The sequence below is a fragment of the Drosophila innubila genome (genome assembly GCF_004354385.1).
Source record: "Drosophila innubila isolate TH190305 chromosome 2R unlocalized genomic scaffold, UK_Dinn_1.0 1_C_2R, whole genome shotgun sequence".
In the NCBI taxonomy this organism is placed as follows: Eukaryota; Metazoa; Arthropoda; class Insecta; order Diptera; family Drosophilidae; genus Drosophila; species Drosophila innubila.
This window is the reverse complement of record NW_022995374.1, coordinates 15,061,405-15,082,764: the sequence shown is the minus strand read 5'-3', so window position 1 is coordinate 15,082,764 and position 21,360 is coordinate 15,061,405. Positions and strand designations below refer to the sequence as shown.

At 37.7% G+C, this 21,360-nt stretch overlaps 2 protein-coding genes and 2 non-coding genes across 4 annotated transcripts; 2 read left to right on the top strand and 2 right to left on the bottom strand.

Moving 5' to 3' along the window:
• Positions 1 to 2,133: 2,133 nt before the first annotated feature.
• Trnar-acg lies at positions 2,134 to 2,206 on the top strand. The gene has a single exon. It is a non-coding gene; the product is annotated as a tRNA-Arg (tRNA).
• Positions 2,207 to 2,469: 263 nt separating this feature from the next.
• Trnak-cuu lies at positions 2,470 to 2,542 on the bottom strand. The gene has a single exon. It is a non-coding gene; the product is annotated as a tRNA-Lys (tRNA).
• Positions 2,543 to 8,498: 5,956 nt separating this feature from the next.
• LOC117784768 (transient-receptor-potential-like protein) lies at positions 8,499 to 19,380 on the top strand. Its single transcript, XM_034622581.1, has 13 exons — positions 8,499 to 8,557; positions 11,146 to 11,294; positions 13,209 to 13,446; positions 14,542 to 14,684; positions 14,741 to 15,113; positions 15,835 to 16,069; positions 16,141 to 16,414; positions 16,490 to 16,882; positions 16,949 to 17,144; positions 17,210 to 17,374; positions 17,429 to 17,648; positions 18,227 to 18,566; positions 18,621 to 19,380. Exons 1-13 carry the CDS (start codon positions 8,534 to 8,536, stop codon positions 19,240 to 19,242), a joined length of 3,372 nt encoding a protein of 1,123 aa, XP_034478472.1. The 5' UTR covers positions 8,499 to 8,533; the 3' UTR covers positions 19,243 to 19,380.
• Positions 11,989 to 12,837, bottom strand: LOC117784769. Its single transcript, XM_034622582.1, has 2 exons — positions 12,636 to 12,837; positions 11,989 to 12,579 (listed from the first exon to the last, which is right to left on the bottom strand). Exons 1-2 carry the CDS (start codon positions 12,688 to 12,690, stop codon positions 12,287 to 12,289), a joined length of 348 nt encoding a protein of 115 aa, XP_034478473.1. The 5' UTR covers positions 12,691 to 12,837; the 3' UTR covers positions 11,989 to 12,286.
• Positions 19,381 to 21,360: the final 1,980 nt, after the last annotated feature.

Sequence of the window (21,360 nt, the reverse complement as noted above, 5' to 3'; positions counted from 1 at the left end):
AGTTTAAATATTTGTCGAGCTTACACGACATTCATGGCGAATAATTTGGCTTTATCTGGTGGAATATTATTAAATTACGCTTTTCTATTTTTATATGGGTTAACATCACAGTCACACCCGATAGCAGTAACACACACACACACACACCCCTCATAACCGTGGGTCCAACCCAGCCAATTGGCGTTATCTTATCGGTCGGACGAATGCCTAATTGCCGGACAGACAAGGGAAACAAACGCAGTGCTATAAATGCGTCATGCATACGAGCAGCATGAAAGAGAGACAAAGAGAATTGTAGAGAAGAGACAAGAGGAGCATCGGAAATGTAGACGTGAGCAAGTGTGCCAACTGTGTTCTGGCTGTCTGTCTGTCTAATTGGTCAGGTTCTGTTGAAGGCAACTTAAATTGCTTTAAAATGCAGCACAAAAGTAAACAACAAATGGGGACTAAGCCGAAATAGCGAAATACAGGCGCCAGCAACGAAGCCTTGGCAATAAAATTACGTATACGCGCCATGGGCCGCAGGCAATGGACAGCTGCAGCTGTAGTTGTAGTTGCTGCTGTAGCTGCCATTGGCCAGCAAGGCAAATAAACAAAACGTTGCCTGTCCACTTGATGCGAACGTGTTCAGACACGTTGCGGTTTGCTTTGGTTTAGTGCCTCCTCCTGCTCTGAGTCTGGACCAAGCACCAGACTCTATAGACAGGTCCTTTAAACTTTTAGGCTGAGCTCTGTTTTTGTTTATTTTTTCGAATTTTTTTTCTCTTGCATAAAGGTCGAGTAAATGCACTCGGCTTTTGATGCACTGTGCACGTTAAGTGACTACGGCTACACGACCATGGCTTAGGCTATGGTTACCGTAGTTTTGGCCGGACTTTGTTTTAAATAATGCAAATCCCTTAAATGCGCTAAACGCAGCGGGTGCCTCGTTCCTTTTGTTGTTATTATATTTATTTTTTTTTTTATCTCACTCGAAAATCGAAAATCGCGCAAACGGCACGTTTTTATTTTCACATTTTTCACTCCTCTCTATTACTTTTTTTCTCTCTATTTTGTTATTGCTGTGTTGGTTTCACTTCCGCTTGTGCACCTTGCCATAGCCTAAAATGCTTTTTACACTAGATTCGGCCCGACAAAAACTTCTGTTTGTTATTTAGTGTGCACGAAATCATTTAGCGACCGGCAACGTCTGCATTTTCAATTGTTTCCTATTCCCTATTTTTTTTTTGCACTTTTGTTTTGCAAATGTTTACATATCAATGTGCACGGTTTTTTGCACATATTTTGACAAGTTTCGTTTGGTTCATTCACGGATTTTGTTGCACGTATTGTGCTCCACACGCCTGCTCATTGCACGTTCAACTGTTTGGGGCAAGCTCACAGCGAAATGTTTAATTTCAATCAAGTTTCGAAAATCTTTTCGGCCAGCCAACGCGCCTCGTGGCGCTATTTTCGTATTGTTCGTGCACAATTTTCGAAACAATTTTCTCGTCTGTTTCTGCATGCCCTATATAAATGACAGCATATGGGGTATACTGCCCGCTGAGCCTTTTCAACTTAATTCTTATTTTTAAACTACTATTAATTCGCTTTCAATAAATTGTTAATTTCCATTTCATTCTGAGTAAAAAGCTATTTATAGGGTATCATTTAGTCGATCAGCAATCAGATAAACGCTTGCTCACTTGTTTGTAATTTTTCGGCTGCACTACGAACTCATTTTGTTGGCGCAACATAAAGCAAATGTGTTTATCTCACTAAACTTCTATCGAGCTAATAATAAACCCGAAACTCTCCGAGTTGCGTCGGTTGCATGCAACATAGCTATGGTCCATTAGCCCCAATTCAGTATGGGTGTGGGCCTTTGAGGCTGGAAAGTGACTGCTCTGCACTGTGAACGTGAGGAAAAACAGGAAAACGGAAATCTGATAGAGAATCCTAGAAAGTTTTTCAAACTTTACAAAGTGTTACAGGTGGCTGATAGCATTGTCTCTTTTTTTTTTTTTAAAGTAACTAGAGTCTCCTTAAAAAAAGTTCGTTAAAAAATACTTAATTCACAATTTTTGAATAGTTCATTAAGAGATTTAAATTTTATAAATATAAGGTATTATTTCTATCACACGTGATAACATCGGTCCTGTGGCGCAATGGATAACGCGTCTGACTACGGATCAGAAGATTCCAGGTTCGACTCCTGGCAGGATCGTTAATTTTTTTTATTTTTTTTTTAAATTTTTTTGTTGCACTACGTTTGGCTGAAAACTAAAAATGTCATTAGTTTTTATCAGCGAAACCAACAACGAAAATGAACCAAAAACAGCTATGCGAAATTAATCATTTTAATGCCAGCATTTTATTCGGTATATTTATCCGTTTTTTAACTCATACTATTATTTAAAAAAAAGATTGGAAAATTTTTAATTGTAACCATATTTGTTTATAAAAAAAGAAAACAAAAAAATTACGTTGCGCCCAACGTGGGGCTCGAACCCACGACCCTGAGATTAAGAGTCTCATGCTCTACCGACTGAGCTAGCCGGGCTGGTTGAATTCTCACTGCCAAATGCTCTCAAACTTATACGAGTAAGTCATATCACCGTGACACTCCGCGCTGGTGACAGAGCAACATGTACCAAGCAGATCCTTTGATTTACTTTCTGATCTTTATTTAGTTGACTTGCTAACTTTTTATAAATTAACGCTATTTCTCTCTATCATTTCTCATTTAACGCACATGACGACCTTGCTCGCATCTACACACTGCAAAAATCGCACACATATAAATAATCTTAGGTACACACACAGTTTGTATTTTAGCGTGGCCCAAAACCGCATGGCGTCTTCTATTTAGTCATCTATCCAAGTCAATTTACGCGCCTTTCATCTCAGCATGTGCTATGTGTGTGTGTGTGTCAGATTCTCTAGTTGCTTAGCCGCAATTATATTTCTGGGTCATTAATGGGAAATATGCAAAGTATGCAGACAAATGGCAATATAAATTATTTAATTTCCACAAACATATTTCGCTTTAATTTTATGCTAGATGGAAAATATTTCTCTCGCTGGCTTTTCTCTAAGGTCGTCGTCGAGTCGTTGACTGCAGCTGCGGTCGAATTCTTCTTATTCTTCTCGTTGATGTTGTTGCTGTTGTTGCTCATGGCGCCGCATTTTATGACATTTCAGACACATAAGTGGCTCGTCTTTAAGTATTTATATATACAGCTATATTTGCCTGCTGACTTTATTATTAAATTTAGTGGCATTTGGCCTTTTGCAGCGCGTTGACAGCCAGAAATCAATGTTAACGTGGCCCGAAGCGCTTTAAATTTATGTGCCTTGTGGACCTTGTCGCTTGAACTTGTGTCAAAGTGGCACAATGACAAAAACCATACACAACGCAGCAGGCTATCTGCAAAACTCACATCTGGCAGAGTGACCAACTGCCCGGTGTGTTAATTATACCCTATAGCGTTACAACATGTATCTATAGGGTATATTTTGTACATGGAAAATGTTGTATAAAGTGTTGTGTGTTATTTGGAATTTGTTTTCGACATGTTTTTGATTTTAATTGAAAATTTTTTGACATAATAAATTAATTATAACGTATAAAAATTGTAAAAAAAATTATTGATGAAAGCTGAACTCTTAAATTAATTTTTATAAATCGAATGAGAACGAATTAAATTTTCAACATTTGAAAATATGTTAAGAAATAAATTTTATGACTACAATTTTAATTGTAATTTCTAAAAATTGCAATATATTTTTCTAACTTAGTTGTTTAAGGATTATAAAAAAGTAATAGTATTTTTAGTTGTAAATCTAATAATGATTTGTTTGATGCATATCTAAGTCTCTCTCATGCTCTACGTTTTATAGCCAATTTGATTTAATTTGTTGTTGTTGTTGCTGCTTGTGCTAGTGGTGCGGTGGATGTGGTTGTTGTTTATGTGGCCTACTTCCGGCGGCTCTTGTTTACGTCTAATTGGTTGGCCACGTAAACAAATGTACAGGTGAGTATTTTTAGGAGCTCTGAGCTATTCAATCGGATCGGATTGTAGCTGCGTCAAAAACTCAAACATTTCGCTTGATTTGCGCTGCTTATAAATAAATTTAATTGACATTTTTGTCAAGCAGCTGAGCAAACATTTATCATAAAAGTATAAAAAATAAATATATGCAAATACAAATTATTGAGATGCTATCACATTTTGAAATGTTAAAGAACTTTTGCGGCTAACCGCAAAAACAATTTAATTTGATTGCCCTTTAAATCCTTTGAGCATTTTGTTGGGGTGGACGTGGCTCGTTCTTCGGCTTTCTAATCCTTTTTGTCAAAGTTTCGTGTCTCGGCACGTACTTGTGGCCCTCCTTCTCCTTCATACTCTTGATCTTAACTGCTGGTGTTGCTGTCATGAATTGCAGAAAATTTATTTTACCGCAAGGACTGCTGCTTGATGGGGCGGAGGTTGTGGGGGGAGGGGGTTTTCGGCCAACACGGATTTATGCCAAACAAACAAGTTTTGTTTATTTATTTAGATTAAACTTAAAGTCTGCCAGAAATTCATTGATAAAATTTGAGCATTCTTTAAGGTCGCTGAAGTGGATGAATTGGCATGCCATTGCACTATACAGATTCTTGAAATTCGTATACAAAGGCGAGAAATAAATATTTATGAATTGCGCACATGCCAACGCAAATGGCCAGTTCCAGTTGATGACGTTACTTCTACACCCACATAGCCAACGCATTGAAATGGCAACAGAGAGAGAGAGAGAGAGAGAGAGAGAGAGAAAGAGACAGAGCGAGAGAAGGTGAGTGAGTGTACATGAAAAAGCGCAAATGTACTCGGCAAATAAATTTTGTGCAGCGCTCAAAAGTATGCAATGCCAAATTGTGCAGCAGCAAAGAAGTGCTGCATACTTTTAGGTAAAAATTGAAATATTCCGCAGGTACAGCAACAAATTACGTTACGTGGTGAAAATATTTAATTAATTTTTAACTTTCTAGCACTTTTGATTGCTTATGTATTCATTTTTGATTTGATTGATGTATTTTTATGGGCTTTCTGCAATACTAACAGCAAGTGCAACCAATGCTTATTATTTGATAAACTTTAAACTTTATTAGTATCGACTGATCATATTTCACTATAAATTTCCGTATATCTGCATCTTATCCAGGACTAACATCACACAGCATATTTCTACAGATTTTATAGCACATTTTGACTTGATTATATGAGCTGCTCTGCATCATGCACCTCGACACTTATCTTTAGCCCTCCTCAGTCCAGGTAAATCAATGTCCTTAATTATGCACGTGTGCATGCAACATTATGCAGGGGAAACAACAACAACAACAATGCAATTTATGGCAAATGCAACGCAGCAGCAATAAATTGAATGCAAGACAAACAAAAGGCAAGAAACTGCAGTCAGCTTGTAAAAAATCTCATCAAAAACGCAAAACCAAGAAAAATATTGAATGCAATTTTATTTACCACACATAGCAGCAAGCTGCAGCTGCAGCTGCAACCACAAAACGTTTTACGCTTTTTGAGGCAACACACAAAATGGAGGACAGCTAAGGTTATAGAAATATATCATATTGTCTATGCTGTCTGCTTGTATGTGTGCATGAGAGTGCGTGTAACTATGCTACTTAGTGTCTGTTTCTGTTTGCATAAGAGAGAGAGAAGGAGACTGCTTATAAGTTGGCTGCCACACACATACACATTCACACACACACACATCGGCTACCCATCGCATATTTTGCTATCTGGCAGAAATCTTATTTCCTGCTGCGCACAATGAGGCATAGCGTCAGGCGCAGCTCCTTGTTGCACATTGTCATTGAAGAGTTGTTACTGCTGTTGCTCCTGGCGCTGCTTCTGCTCTTCCTACACTGATCAAAAAATGTTTAGAAGTCAAAATTGTTGTCCAATCTGGCATGATTTTTTACAAGAAAATTTGAGGCATCAAACCAAGATCCAAAGGGAAAATTATTGTCTTAACGAACTTATTTATTTATTTATTTAAAAAAAAACTCATTCTAGATTACAAATGTTTTTAAATCTTAAGCATTTTAGGCCATCTAGATAAGTGAGAAGTGGCTTATCAAAATTAATGAATCCATGCAGAATGAATTAAGAGGCCAAACCGTGATCAAAAAGATATTTCGCTTGAAAGTTGGTTTAGTTCTGACAAAGTTACGAAAATTGGTCAAATAATTACAAATCAGAATTTTTGCTCAACTTGTCATGATTTTGGCATATATCAGCAGATATATATGTACGTATTTGACGTATTTTAAAAATCAATGTTTTTTTGTCAGTGTATGCTTGTGGTTGTTGTCAATTCATTTTGCGCTGAAATTCGCTGCCTGAGAAAAAGGCACATACGCAGTCATGGCTACCCACATGCCGGTTGCTGTATGCCACCTGCCACATGCCACCTGACGTTGTCTGTGTGCACGTGTGTGCGTTTAAATGAGTTTACGTGCTGTTATGTGTGCGTTGCTATGCTCCTGCCTTCAGCCTTCAGCCACTTCTCATATGCCGACTCCTGTGCGATTTGTTTGTTTGACTTTGGCAGTGTTGAGGCTGAGAAGTATGAGAGGATGCGACTGGCTCGATTGTTGTCTGCTTGGGTTAGTCTGTTGTGTTGCTCGCTCTTTCATCAAAATCCAGTTTAATATTTTTGATTTAATTTTGTTTAGCTTGTTGGTTTGCTGATGCACGTACATATCTGGCATTTGGCAAAGTCCTTCTTCAACAACTGATGCAACTCGAGTTGCTAACCGAATTTAGATGCGACAGTCAAAAGACAACTGCCGACTCACACACACGCGCACATACACACATTTACTCACATTCACTCAGGTAAATATGCATTGTTAATCAAAAATTCTTTAGTACTGCATTTGAATTATTTCAGACTCCATTGTTTATGAATATTAGTTTGAAAATCTCATGCGTAATCTGTTCAAAAATCTTTTAATTAATTTTACTTAGAATATTTTCAACTAAAAGCTCCGTTGTTTCATGTGAGTCGGAAAAACAGGCATGAGTTGTACTGCAGTAGATTTTCTCATTTCATCATCACTTTGGTATTCCTATTGGAGAAATTGACATTATTAACTAATAATCAATGCATACTTCTGTTTATGTGAAGAAAAAAAATGTTTTCGAAATAAGTTGTATACTTTTGAACAGTAATTTAGTAAAAATCTATTAAAAATCCGAACCAACCCAAAAATAACGTTAAATTGGTGTATTTTTGGATATTTTGACAGGTTTGGATGATTATATAATTTCACCTAATTGCAACAATAATTAACTGAAAGATTGAAAAATAATTGCCAAACTTTTTAGCAAAATAGACCAAAAAATCTAAATTAAAATTCTAGAAATTTAAAATTAAAATAAAAACATTTCAATGTCTTTAGAAGGTCTTGGATAGACACGCATAGAAGTGGCATTTGAATTTATTTTGAAAACAAATTAGATATGACTCTAGAAACTAGAAGCAAACTAGAAATTAGTTGTAATTGAATTGTTGCCTACTTTGCATGCGTTTGGTCTAATCGCCTTAAAGCGTCAAGAACATGGCTAAAACTTGTTGATAAACGGCGACCCGAAAAGCGACTCGCGACACGAGGCGACGCGACAGGTGATCAACGCATTGACATCGTTGTCGCCATCGCCATCGACATAGACATCGACATCGACAAAGACATCGACATAGACATCGACGAGTTCAAGGTACATGGACGAGGCTGGTCTGGTCTGGGGCGGTTCTATTGTATCGCATCGTACTACTCGTATTGCCACGCCGACAAACAAACAAATATTTGACGTTTTAGTCTAATTAAATTAGCCAGAACGCCGCTCGGCCCTCGGGAAATGGTATATATTTCTATGTGGCCGCAAAACGTGCAAATTTCACAAGTAGCGGACATTGTATGAAAGTGCGGTCAGCGGAACGCTTCGGTGTATTAATACACTATTCAAATAAATAAATAATAAAATAATGAAATAAAATAAAATATGTAGTCGTTTATGTGTATAAATTACGAACAAAACTCGTGTGCGCCTTAACGTATGCAATACAAAAGTTAACCACAATATTTTTTAACACTAAGCCACATGAAATTTCGACGTCCATTGTGCGGGCAAGCTGAACAATTGCACACGTTTTTATGTGCCAGAATGCAAGAAGTAAGTGGCTTAAGTGTGCATGCAACCAAGTGAATTATGTAGCCACATAGACAGAGCCACAGAGTTGAAGAGAAATACAGAGAAAGCGAATTAAAAGAGTTGGCAACAAAGCTGCTATTCCTGCCGGTCATTGTGCTCGAGCATTGAATGTATCTGTGTGTGTAGCTCAATATGTGTGAGTGTATGTGAGTGTTCGACTGTCGTGGCAGCTACTCGACTGCATTGACTACCAACTAAGCCTGTGTCGTGCCAAAAGTGTCAAACGTTAAGCACAAAACTTATTACAGAAACTACAATTCAACAAAAAAATGTTTTTAAAATCTCTAACTCAGGTATTTGAAATTCCTGAAATAATATGAATTATATTATTAGCTAGAAAACCGCGTTGATATTTTTCCCCCTAACCATTTGATGATCAATAAAAATAAGGCTTAAACTCCCTTAGCATTGTTGTATATTTGCTGATTACTAATTGCTCAGCAAGTCAGTTTGATAGCCTTGCAATAAATGTTAACTCTTAACCTTCCACCTTCAATGACCAACCACAAAGTCATATACATATACGTGTAAGCATAACATTTATAAGCTTTTATCGGCTGCTTTTCCAGATAAATTCAAATTTATTGTTGCTTTTTTATGTCCTGTCCAGTCAGAAAACATATAAAAAGCAAGCGTAAGGTAATCAATTATGTACGACCAGATACCCTCCACTCTAATATAATTATGTAAAAGTTCATTAAAAATTAATAGTCGCATATAGATTAAAATGAAAATATATTTAGACATCCAAAAATCGGCTGCTTTCCCAAGTTTATTACTATAATACTCCGACATTTTTCTCAGGGTATTAAGCCTCTTCACATCATTTATAGAGTATGAATATGTTAAATGACAAACGCTCGAGAGTCTCACTTATAATTCTATTAACTTGATTAAACAATGCAGTTGTTGGCTTTTGTCTGTTGTTCACAATGCAACGCGTTGACTCTGCTGTTTCTGGCGGAAGTTCAGTTTTTTATAATCTCCGCATAAATATGCATGTGCATTTTTTATGAGTCTGCAAACACTTTAAATTGCAAAAGCAAAAAGCACATTTAAGGACCGCAAATATTTAAATAAAAATTTTTTGTGCTATTGCGAATATTTATACATTGATTGGTCGGCAATTGGAAAAATCAACAAGTAGTAAATTGATTGAAGTGAGATTTATTTTATCATGAAGTTGTTTTTTAAGAGTGTGTCTTAAAGCTTTAAATCATAATTTTTTTTTTTAATATTTTTAGAACTATTTGTGGTATCAAACACTTGGTTGCCGTGTGCTTTATATAAACAAAGGTCAATTCATTATTTTTCGAGGAATAAACAAAAGATAAAACTACAGCTGGTTGCAATAATATAGAAAGATAACCAAAACAAAAGATTATTGAATGAATTTCCTGTGTAATATGCAAATATTAGAAATTTTTAAACGAAACAACTGATTGAAATCAAATTAAATTTTTTCTGGTATTGTGTGTGCTTTCCAAGCATTTTCAAAATGCCTTTTTAGTTACTTTTAAGCGCTGACAGTGATATGAAATCTAACGAAAATATGGAATATGCAAAAAATACAAATGTAAGATAAATTGATACATTTAAACAAATTTATACAAACGTTGGTGTATTTTTAACAGATAACGCACAAATATTTGAAGTTTTTTTAGTGCTGATAAAATAAAAAATATTTACTAATATTTAAATGAGAAAATCTTAAAAAATGAATATAAAAAAATTCCACAAATCTAATTGCTTAACGTGTGTAAAGTGATATCAGTGCTGTGGCCTTAGGATAAATATCACATCATCGAATGACTCATTAAATGTTCACTTTAATTTCCTTGCAGCTTAAAGTTGCCGAAAATTAATGCACACAATATTTTGCTCATGGAAAGAGCTTAACTAGCACACAGAGCAGCAAAAAATGAAATGAAATGAAATAAAAATAAATTAAAATTATAAACAGCTTAAGCGGCAACTTTGAGCAGACGCTGACCACAAAACCCTGAAAACCATAAACCAAGACAAAAACCAAACTGAGCACATGCGAGTGTTATATATACAAAAGACAACAACAACGGTGACGACAACAGCAACAACAATAACAGCAGCAACAACAAAACATAATAGTGTCCAACAAAAAAGGCGAATAACTTCAAAGTTGCATTCACAGGGGCTTAGTGTTTCGAGTTTTTGGTTTAGCTTTCAACTCGGTGCTTAAGTGTGTGTATGTGTGGCTGGGTGTATGTCAATGTGTGTGTGTGTGTGTGTAGCCTAAGCTTGTGCGTTGACAAGCAGCTGCAAAAAGAAGTTGCAATAAATGAACTGTAGTGTTAAGCGAGCTTTAAAACTTTGCCAACAACACAGACTCACATGAAATAACAACTAGCTTTTTGTTAAGTGAATTGCACACACACACACTCGTACACACACAGAGATATAACACTAATAAACATGGGTCGGAAGAAGAAACAGCCAATGGGCGTAAGTATTAAATACAAGTTGATAAACCACACTAAGATACAAACAACAAGAAACAAGATACATTTAAACACAAGTATCTGCCAGTTTTGCATTTGCAACGAATTGAAAGTTACGCATACGCCGCATTGTATGCGTATAAGCTGCTGCCGACACTTGGCTCAAACACTCCAAAAGGCACATTTCATTTCCATGCCATTTAAGTGGTGCAGATAAAACAACCGCTCAGCCAGCCAACCATCCAACACTTTGCACTTAATTTTCCTATATGTTTATGTTTATTTTCTTATTTTGCTGCTGCCGCTTTTTTGTTTTTTTCATTTTATTTATTTGTTAACCACCTGCGTGTATTTGCGCAAACTGACACTCGTTTTTTTTTTTTTTTGTTTGGCTTGTGGCACAGTTGCCACCCGGTGGCACGAATGCCGCTGGTGGCGCGCCTAAAACTGTGGGCGGCTGTTGTGTGCCGCTGGGATTACCTCAACCTTTGCTGCTCGAGGAGAAGAAATTTCTGCTGGCTGTGGAGCGTGGCGATATACCAAATGTTCGCAGGTGAGTTTCACACCATGACGTTGCTTTTTTCCCCTGCCAAATTTGCGCCCTTTTTTTGATATTTTAAATGGTGCGTCAAGGGACACGCAGGTGTCGATGGTCCGTATCCGTATCCGCATTCGTATCCCCTTGCTGCGATATGTGTAGCCCGCTCAGGAAACGCATAAATCCTATCAACACGCGTTCTGTGGTGTGAGTGTGTGTGTGTGTGTGTGTGTGAGTGTGAGTGTGAGTGTGTGTTTGCTTTGGGTGGTTTCAATTATTTGCATAGCTGCCTGTTTGTTTGCCTGCGGGAAGAGGAATGGAGTAGGAGGGGAAAATATCTTATATGCCACTTAATAAGCAATATGCGGGCACGAGTTTCTTTCGACATTTTGCCGCCATTTTATGCACATTTTAATAAATTTACAATTATTTTCACTGAATTTTTGAGCACAATTTCAAGCTGAGCAAAACATATTAAAGACGTATTTATTTTACAACAGAAAACAATTATTTTAAGAGGGTTTTAAAAATAAAAATTAAGAGTTTATGCTCTACAAGAAAATTAAATTATATTTGAGTCACTTTGGATTCAATTGAAAGCGATTGAATATTATGTGTATTTATGCAAAAAGGGAAATACAGTTAAATATTTAATAAATTTTTTAAATGGCACAATTGGAATTAAATAAATTAAATGTACACAGTTTGGTTGGTAAATAAAATAACCATTTATGAACAATCATTAATTGTTTTGAACATGAAATTGTAGAAGCAATTGTCTGTATCAGTATGTCTGGAAAACGTGAAAGCAGTAAAAAGTGTAAAAATCACAGAGTCTCTAGGGACTACACACAACAGATTCGTCAACTTGGTGTGCGGGTCTTGTTTCTGTGTATCTGTGAATGTATCTGTATCTGTATTTGTATCTGTGTCTGAATCATTCTTTGTATGTATGTGTACCTGTGCGTGTTGTTTTTGCTGTTGCCTAAGAAATAGTTTGCGTTTGTTTACATTTTTAAATTGATAAAACGATAAGGATTATAGCTTTTCATTTCGTCTAAGGTATAACGATAATGTGCCCTAATTGGCTCCTCCTCTGAACCAATTGAGTCATCCTCCTCCTCGCGCTGCACACGTATTCCCTTTAGTTGGCAGGCGCGTCGATAAAGCTCTTCCTCACGATCCTTATAGAACTGCCAGGAGATGCGACAAAATGCCGGCATCCGAGTATAACCAGGTACTGCACCATGTGGACCCGATGCAAACCAATTGCCACCACCCAGTTTAACTGTTTGGGTTTCTTTAAACAATATACAATAAAGGAAATCTTCATTTATTGGTTTTACAATTTCTTACCCTTGTTCTTTTGTGCCATTTTGATAACCAAGCCCTGATCCTTAGTAGCGTCCATTGTTTTTTTTAATTGATTTGGAAAAGGTTTACAAATAATTTAATTGCCAAATGGTTAGTTTTATTCGGCGTTTTATTCAATAAATAATTCGTTTTTGTTAGAATTTTTTACAACAATTTATGTTGACGAACAATTGTAAAATGAATTTTCTACTATTTGCTGTCAGAAAGTTGAACCAAATATATGACAGTTGATTTGTCAAAGGTGACTTTGTTATTTCCACTAATTTATCGAAAAGTATTGCAAAATACTCTCAGATTTTCTGGCCTGACACTGAACAACAAGTTTTGGCGCTCTACTTCAAAACGTTATTGACTTGCAAAAATATTTATTTTTAGAAAATGTGTATATTCAATTTAGGCATTCAATTGATTGGCAAACTTTGATATTTTTTTTGGTTGCAACTAATTAAAAACTTTGCGCTGAAGTTTCAGTTCTCACCGATGAAAAGAAAACCAAAAGTTCAAGAATTTTGTGAATTTTACTTTAATTACTTTTGTGTGTGTGTCTTGTTGTAGAATACTGCAAAAGGCATTGCGGCAGCAGCACATCAATATCAATTGCATGGATCCATTGGGTCGTCGTGCCCTTACACTGGCCATTGACAACGAGAATCTGGAGATGGTCGAGCTGCTGGTTATCATGGGTGTGGAGACAAAGGATGCCTTGCTGCATGCCATCAATGCGGAGTTTGTCGAGGCCGTTGAGCTGCTGCTCGAGCATGAGGAGCTCATCTTTAAGGAGGGCGAGCCCTATGTGAGTAATATCATCTTCATCTCCTACTATTTATCCAGCTCCCACTATGTATTTGTACTTATGTTGCACTCAACTAATTTGTGGCACACACTTGGAGTGGCTTGGCTTTCGGTTCAGCCTCAAACTGAAGCTAACACGATTTTAATCAGTTTTGTGTGGCCTCGTTAGGCACGTACATGACAGACGTTCAAGTGATTGGGAGTGTGCGATAAGCGGACATCGCTTCCGTCTCCACAACTTGCACAATACCCTACACTGAGCTCTGCCAGTATATGTCTTAGTTGGAATACGCATTTTTTAACAAATAAATAGACTTATTTAAATTAAACTAAAAGCAGTCTTCTAGTCAAATTTTGTAGCATGTAATGAATAATAAGAATTTGTATAGTTTCTTAATATATTTAATTATATTTTATATTAAAAACTGCGATTATAGCTGAACAAGGTCAAGAAAGAAAAATTTAAATAATATACAATTGTTATTTTTATTCATTTACTAGTAATAAATATAAATTTTTTTAATGTCCACTGGTAAAAGTAAACTTAAAATAATGTACAAATTTATATGTTAAACTGGAAACAAATTTATTTAAAATACTAAACATATAATTTTTCAAGGCTTAGAATTAAATTTTTTAATAATATACCATTTTAAAAGTAAAAGTGAAAAATTAATTAAAAATTTGTAAGTCCAGAAAGACTTATTGTGTTAAAATTTGCGATTCTAACAGTTCCTAATGAAACTTGCCGTATCTTTATCTATACATATATTCATTATTTTAAGTGTGCTATTTCTTAGGGTATTCTAACTTTGTCACTTCGCATATTGTCGTTTTCTTCTGTTGGCAAATAAAGTTGTATGAGCTGGTGGCGCCTCCGGTGGCTGCCTCATATTTATGCACATGAGCACGCTTCATTAGGCAGCCATTGGACGCAATTGAAGCGTGAAAATTACAATTGTAACGCATATGCAATAAAACGCTTGACGCCATCGAAAATACTCGTATCATTTAGACTTAAAACGAGGACTCCTGGTTGATAGACTCCCGAAGCGGTTTTAGCCAGACTTAACCTTAACTGAATCTTATCATGCAGAGCTGGCAGACCGTGGACATCAACACGGCCATGTTTGCGCCGGATGTGACTCCGTTGATGCTGGCGGCGCACAAGAACAACTTTGAGATACTGCGCATACTTTTGGATCGTGGCGCCGCAGTTCCCGTGCCCCATGACATACGGTGAGTGGCCGCAATTTGATAATTTAAACTTATCTCCTTCTATAAATCCTTCTTAGCTGCGGCTGTGATGAGTGCGTCCGTCTCATGGGCGAGGATTCGCTGCGGCATTCGCTCTCGCGTGTGAATATCTATCGTGCTCTCTGCAGTCCTTCGCTCATTTGCCTCACCTCCAATGATCCCATACTGACGGCCTTTCAATTGTCCTGGGATCTGCGCAATCTGGCATTGACCGAGCAGGAATGCAAGTCCGAGTATATGGAATTGAGGCGTCAATGCCAAAAGTTTGCCTGTTCCCTGTTGGATCAAACACGCTCCTCCAATGAGCTGGCCATCATCTTGAACTACGATCCAACCATATCTAGCTATGAGCCTGGAGATCGCATGAGTTTGACGCGACTGGTCCAGGCTATATCCTATAAGCAGAAGACGGTGAGTATGAACAGGGAAGAGGAACTCAAAAGGGAGTCAACGGAAACTTGAGTCAATTTTTTTTAAATATCCATGAAAAACAGAAGTTTAATAAAATGTTTGTTAATTTTTTTAATAAATCAATATCAACAACATTAAATATTATCCTATCTTCTGTAATAAAGCAACATGACGCAGGCATCCTCAAAATTTGTGATATCCAATATTGTGACAAACGATACTAAATTCCTTTCGCCATTATGCCGCCATTTTATGCACATTTTAATAAATTTACAATTAATTTTCACTGCATTTTTGAGCACAATTTCAAGCTGAGCAAAACATATTAAAGACGTATTTATTTTACAACAGAATACAATTATTTTAAGAGGGTTTTTAAAATATAAATTAAGAGTTTATGCTCTACAAGAAAAATAAATTATATTTGGGGCACTTTGGATTCAATTAAAAGTGAAATTGACATAAAATATTATCTATTCTTATGTAATAAAGCAACATCTACCTCAGGTCAAAGTATTTGGACGTAGGCCTTCTCAAGCCTCAAAATTTCTGATATCCAGTTCTGTGACGAACGATACTAAATTTAATATTTTCCATATTTATATGGAAAATAAGAAATATTTTCTTATGTTAAACGAAATTCATAGGCAAAGTCCTTTCAGTTTTGAATACGAATGAATCAGAATGTTTAATTTGACTTCTCTATTATATTGGCTTTCAGTTTGTGGCCCATTCGAATATTCAACAGCTGCTGTCGTCAATTTGGTATGAAGGACTGCCAGGATTCAGGCGTAAAGGCATCGTGGACAGATTCATTTGCATTGCTCAGGTGGCGATGCTATTTCCACTCTACTGTTTCATTTACATGTTTGCGCCAAACTGTCGGACGGGTCAATTGATGAGAAAACCGTTTATGAAATTTCTCATACATGCCTCGTCCTATGTGTTCTTTTTGTGTAAGTGTAGCGTAGTAGAAAAAGGGGAAAACAGTTTGAGTAAGAATAACAAAGATGTCCTGTCTTTGCAGTTATTCTCATATTGGTCTCCCAGCGTGCGGATGATGATTTTGTGAGATTGTTTGGCACAGCAAGCATGAAGGCTGAGCTGGCGGAACAGGAGCATCGTCAGCGTGGACAGACGCCAAGTAAGCTGGAGCTGCTCGTTGTGCTCTATGTGATTGGGTTCATGTGGGAGGAGGTGCAGGAGATATTTGCTGTTGGCATGCGAAGCTATTTGCGTAACATGTGGAACTTTATTGATTTTCTGCGCAACAGTCTCTACGTGAGTGTCATGTGTTTGCGGTAAGTTCAGCTTCATGCCACTATCTACAGTTGGAGTGCAACTTTTATCGCTCCCTCCACCCTTTCTCTTACCAGTGCCTTTGCCTACATTCAGCAGGCAACGGAAATTGCCCATGATCCACAGATGGCCTATATACCGCGCGAGAAGTGGCATGACTTTGACCCCCAGCTAATTGCCGAGGGTCTGTTTGCGGCGGCAAATGTCTTTTCTGCCCTTAAATTGGTGCACTTGTTCAGCATTAATCCGCATTTGGGTCCATTGCAAATCTCTCTTGGTCGCATGGTCATTGACATTGTCAAATTCTTCTTTATCTATACACTTGTACTGTTTGCCTTTGCCTGCGGCCTCAATCAGCTGCTCTGGTATTTTGCTGCCCTCGAGAAGAGCAAATGTTATGTCCTGCCTGGCGGGGAGGCGGATTGGGCCTCTCATGGTGATTCCTGCATGAAATGGCGACGCTTTGGCAAGTAAGTCCAGTCAGCAAACTAATTATCCTGGGCCTTTCTGTAATGTATGTCTGTGTGTGATTGTAGTTTATTTGAGTCCTCACAGTCACTGTTCTGGGCCAGCTTCGGCATGATTGACCTGGAGGACTTTGAGCTGACCGGCATCAAGTCGTATACGCGATTTTGGGGACTGCTCATGTTCGGCTCGTACAGCGTCATCAATGTGATTGTTTTACTCAATCTTCTGATAGCCATGATGTCCAATTCCTATGCCATGATTGATGTAAGTACATAGTTCTCGTATTTCTTCCTACATGACTTGAACTTTGACTTTTTCCCATTTAACAGGAGCATTCGGACACCGAGTGGAAATTTGCTCGTACCAAATTGTGGATGAGTTACTTTGAGGATAGTTCCACACTGCCACCGCCTTTTAATGTGCTGCCCTCGGTGAAGTGGGTGATTCGCGTGTTTCGCAAGTCCAGCAAAGCCATCGATCGACAGCGTTCCAAGGTGAGTTCCAGCTTTCTGCTCCTTACTCTGCTCATTCGTCTCTAACTGCCATAGAAGAGACAGGAGGAGGAACACTATAGCAAATATGACAACATTATGCGTTCGCTGGTCTGGCGTTATGTGGCTGCCATGCATCGCAAGTTCGAGAACAATCCTGTGACCGAGGATGACATCAATGAGGTCAAGAGCGAGATCAGCACCATGCGCTATGAAATGCTTGAAATATTCGAAAACAGCGGCTTGGATGTGTCATCCGCCAACAAGAAAGAGAAACGTAAGTTAGAGTCAACATTCCTTAATACTTATACTGTTTATTCGTGATCAAAAACTCGATTTTCGCTTGAGCGATTTTTAAATTTTTTCGATTAATACATTTTTAGAATATCAATCGAGCTAATTAAATTGATTTTTATGAAAAATCGATTACACTACTCTAATTTTACTCAGCATAATAATTGGAAAATTTAATTTTAATCCAGCGTTGTAAATTTTCTCCATACTTTCCCCTTGACGCTATTTCATAAATTTCAAACTGTCATAACTTAGTCAAATCTTATCCGATTTTCTTGCGTAATGTCAATTTAATCATTATTTGGCCTTTATTTTTTTTCTGCATTAAATTTGGAAAATTAAATTTTTTGTTCCTCACTGTCAATTTTCTCCATACTTTCCCCTTGACGCTGTTTTAAAAATTCCAAACTGTCATAACATAGTCAAATCTTACCCGATTTTCTCGCGGATTGTAAATTTTATCATTATTTGCCCTTTATTTTAATTCTGCATTAAATTTGGAAAATTAAATTTTTTCAAATAAAACAATTGCTTGAAACCCATTCCATATTCCTTTTCTAGATCCTCGACCACGTCGCATGAAGGTATGGGAGCGACGTCTGATGAAGGGATTCCAGGTGGCTCCCGTGCAGACGAGCAGTGAAACAGATCTGTTGAGCAATGTGAATGGCGATGGGGAAATGCGTGAGATTAAGATTGAGACAGTGCCCTCCAAGCCGGCAAAGGAGACGGCGCGAGAGCGTTTCCAGCGTGTGGCACGCACAGTGCTGTTGCAGTCGAGCACACACAAGTGGAATATGGTGCTGCGGGGTACCATGCCCAACTCCCAGATTGGACGCAGCAACAAAACGCAGCGCAAGAGTCTGCAAAATCTGGGCAGGGCCATCGAGGAGGCCAAGAGGTAGGTAAGGATAAACCTTTAAGTTGAGCACAGACTAAATACTTATACTTCCAGGCTGATATTACTCAATCCGGGCTGTGCTTCTGGTCGCGAGTCGCCCATACGCATTGAGTTCGAGGACGAGAAGTCGAGCACTTTGTTGGATCTGCTCAACCAGATCAGCGAGGAGATTAGCATCTGTGAGAAGCCAAGGACTAAGCCCCAATGGCGACCACCACTGAAGTCGGTTGCCGGTCGTGCCATGGCAGCTAATAATGAATGGTCACGATCCAATACAGCACCTGAGCTGCAGTTGGCCAAGAAACTCACGCCAACGCCAAGGGCAACAAATTGTGGCAGCAACAGTCGCTCACGCGAGCTGCCTCTCTGCCCCAGCAAACTGGTCACGGCTGCTGCACCTTCCATCAAAAAGACGGCGCCGGTTGCGCCCCAACCACCAACCATGACTTACAACTCCAGCAAAAAGTCGAGAACGACGCCATTCTCCGTGGAACACGCGTTGGCCAGACGTCGAGGCATCATCCCACATGGCATGTCGACGGGCAATTCAAATGCCTTCGATATACATGTCGTAGATCTGGACGAGAGCAAGCAAAGTGGCCAGCCAATGGATAAGGACAACATATCCGATGTTAGCTCCATTCTAAGCATGAGTCCCAAGTGGCCAAATCATTAAATGCGTTCCTAGCGTGGACTCTTGTGATAAGCTTTAACAGGTTTCGCTTTAATACTCCCTACTCCTCTTCCCACTCCTCAAAACAGAAGTGCCTATACTCGCATATATAGAAATAAAATTATACATCAACAAATTGAAGTCAAATTCGCGTTTCATTTGATATTATTATTCTTATTTATTTACCCGTAATTCTCATGCTCAAATTGAATGCTTCAAAATTGAATAGATAATTGACTTGTCATTTTCGCTAAGCAGAACATCAAATACCCTAACAAATTTAAAAATTGAGAAGTTTTCATTTAGTAGATGATTCAACAAGGCAGGAAATTGGATGGAAGCATCTGAAATACAATCTTTAAGCTCTCAAAATTTCATCAAATCAAAACCGGAAAATTCTTTACTTTTTAAAAACTTTATCCTATTTTTGAAAACTCCGAAGTGACATCACTTTGGCAAATATTTACCGATTTTAGTAAGTTATGTCTTTATGATCATTGTTTGGCTTCTTTATTTATCCTGCATTTAAATTTTGTTAGCTTAGAAAATTTCTATTTATTCCATCAAAAGCTATTTTTTGAATACTTTGCTCTTAAAATTTTTTATTAAAACTAATTAGTGTCATAACTTTGCCAAATCTTGACTGATTTTGATAAAGCATGTCTTTTTAATTGTTGCTTGGCCTTTTTATAAATTCTGCATTTAAATATTGTTAATTTAGAAAATGCACATATTTTTTCCAACACAAGCTATTGCTGCCATAACTTGAGCTTAAAATTTGTTTCAAAACTGCAAAATCTCATAGCTTTTAAATAAATTATTTTCTATTAAAATTTAATTTTTATAAAAAGTATTTATGTAACTAAATTTTAGAAAAATAATAAGATGCCAGAGTGTGACATACATAATAACATAGTGAAAATACTCTGTGGAGTCGTCGTTCTTGTGGCTAATAGGCTCAACAATATTGCCATTTACATGTAGTCGCTGTGCAACATGGAAAAGCGAGCGTTAGGCGACACGGAAACGCATGTCGAGCATGTCGAGCATGGCGACCCTTCCGGCTGGTTGGTTTTATGCGTCTGCCAGCTGGAAAGGCAAACGTGCGTAAATTCTTAATCTGGTGGCATTAAGCGCAATAAAGACACAAACATAAACAAGTCGCCATTGACGTTTGTTAGCTAAACGCTGCTCTTAGTTCCCGAGGCTATTGGCAAAAAAAAAAAAAAAAAATAATAAAAAAAAAAGAAGCAAAATGTAAAAAGAAAATTTCAAATTCAATTTGATGTCATATCAATTGATTTTGTGATACATCTTATTGACGGCGTTGTTGTCGCTGACAAGTTGCTGATATTTTGGCTTCGGTTGGATTTGGGTTTGGCTTTCTTCTTAGTTTCCACTCTCTCTTCCTTCAGTTTGGAGGTTGTTCCTTGGGGTTGGCATTTGATTTTGATGACGCGTGGCACTTTTGAAATTTATGCGCTACTCTAAACATACTTTGTATGCGCTCAATGCTACGGAAAACATGATGAACGGCCCCAAGTTGCTGTGCTACGTGTGTGTGTGTGTGTGTGTGTATGAAATTTGAGGCTTTTAGCTGATTCGGACTGTCGTAAGAGGATAAGCACAGGTATTTTGAGCACGCGCCACAAGAAAGGAAATTTCTCGTTATAAATTGAGACAGAAGTGAAGCCCGCATATAATAAGTATGTTAATATGATTTGATTACACGCAATAGATAGCAAAAGCATTACATAATGAGACTTAAAGCGAACTCTTATCTTGTCCATTTTTCGCAACTATTTTTGACTATCATAAAATCTTATGGTAAATATATAAAATCTTGCTGTCAGCGCTCTATTAACAGAATGTTTCGATGTGAATTGGCCAAGGCCAGAAGCAGGGACAGCAGACAGTCTGGAGGACAGGCCAAAGCGCTCATAAATATGCTATACAAAGTGTCATAAACTATTAGCAGCACTGTCTGCCTGGCAAACAGTGTCCTCAACACAGCATGACACTCACTGCCAGACAGAGACGGCAAGAGAGAGTGTGAGAGCAAGATGGCACTTTGGCATGCTATGCACGTCGTTGTAACATCGATCAAATTTCTCCAATAGA

Bases quoted from the DNA above. Each gene is read 5' to 3' on its own strand.
- LOC117784768 (XM_034622581.1), top strand. From the start codon at position 8,534: ATGTTTTTAAAATCTCTAACTCAG. The intron at 11,295-13,208 runs GTGAGTTTCACA...GTCTTGTTGTAG, and splicing joins GATATACCAAATGTTCGCAG to AATACTGCAAAAGGCATTGC. The intron at 17,375-17,428 runs GTGAGTTCCAGC...TAACTGCCATAG, and splicing joins TCGATCGACAGCGTTCCAAG to AAGAGACAGGAGGAGGAACA.
- LOC117784769 (XM_034622582.1), bottom strand. From the start codon at position 12,690: ATGGACGCTACTAAGGATCAGGGCTTGGTTATCAAAATGGCACAAAAG. The intron at 12,580-12,635 runs GTAAGAAATTGT...TATTGTTTAAAG, and splicing joins AATGGCACAAAAGAACAAGG to AAACCCAAACAGTTAAACTG.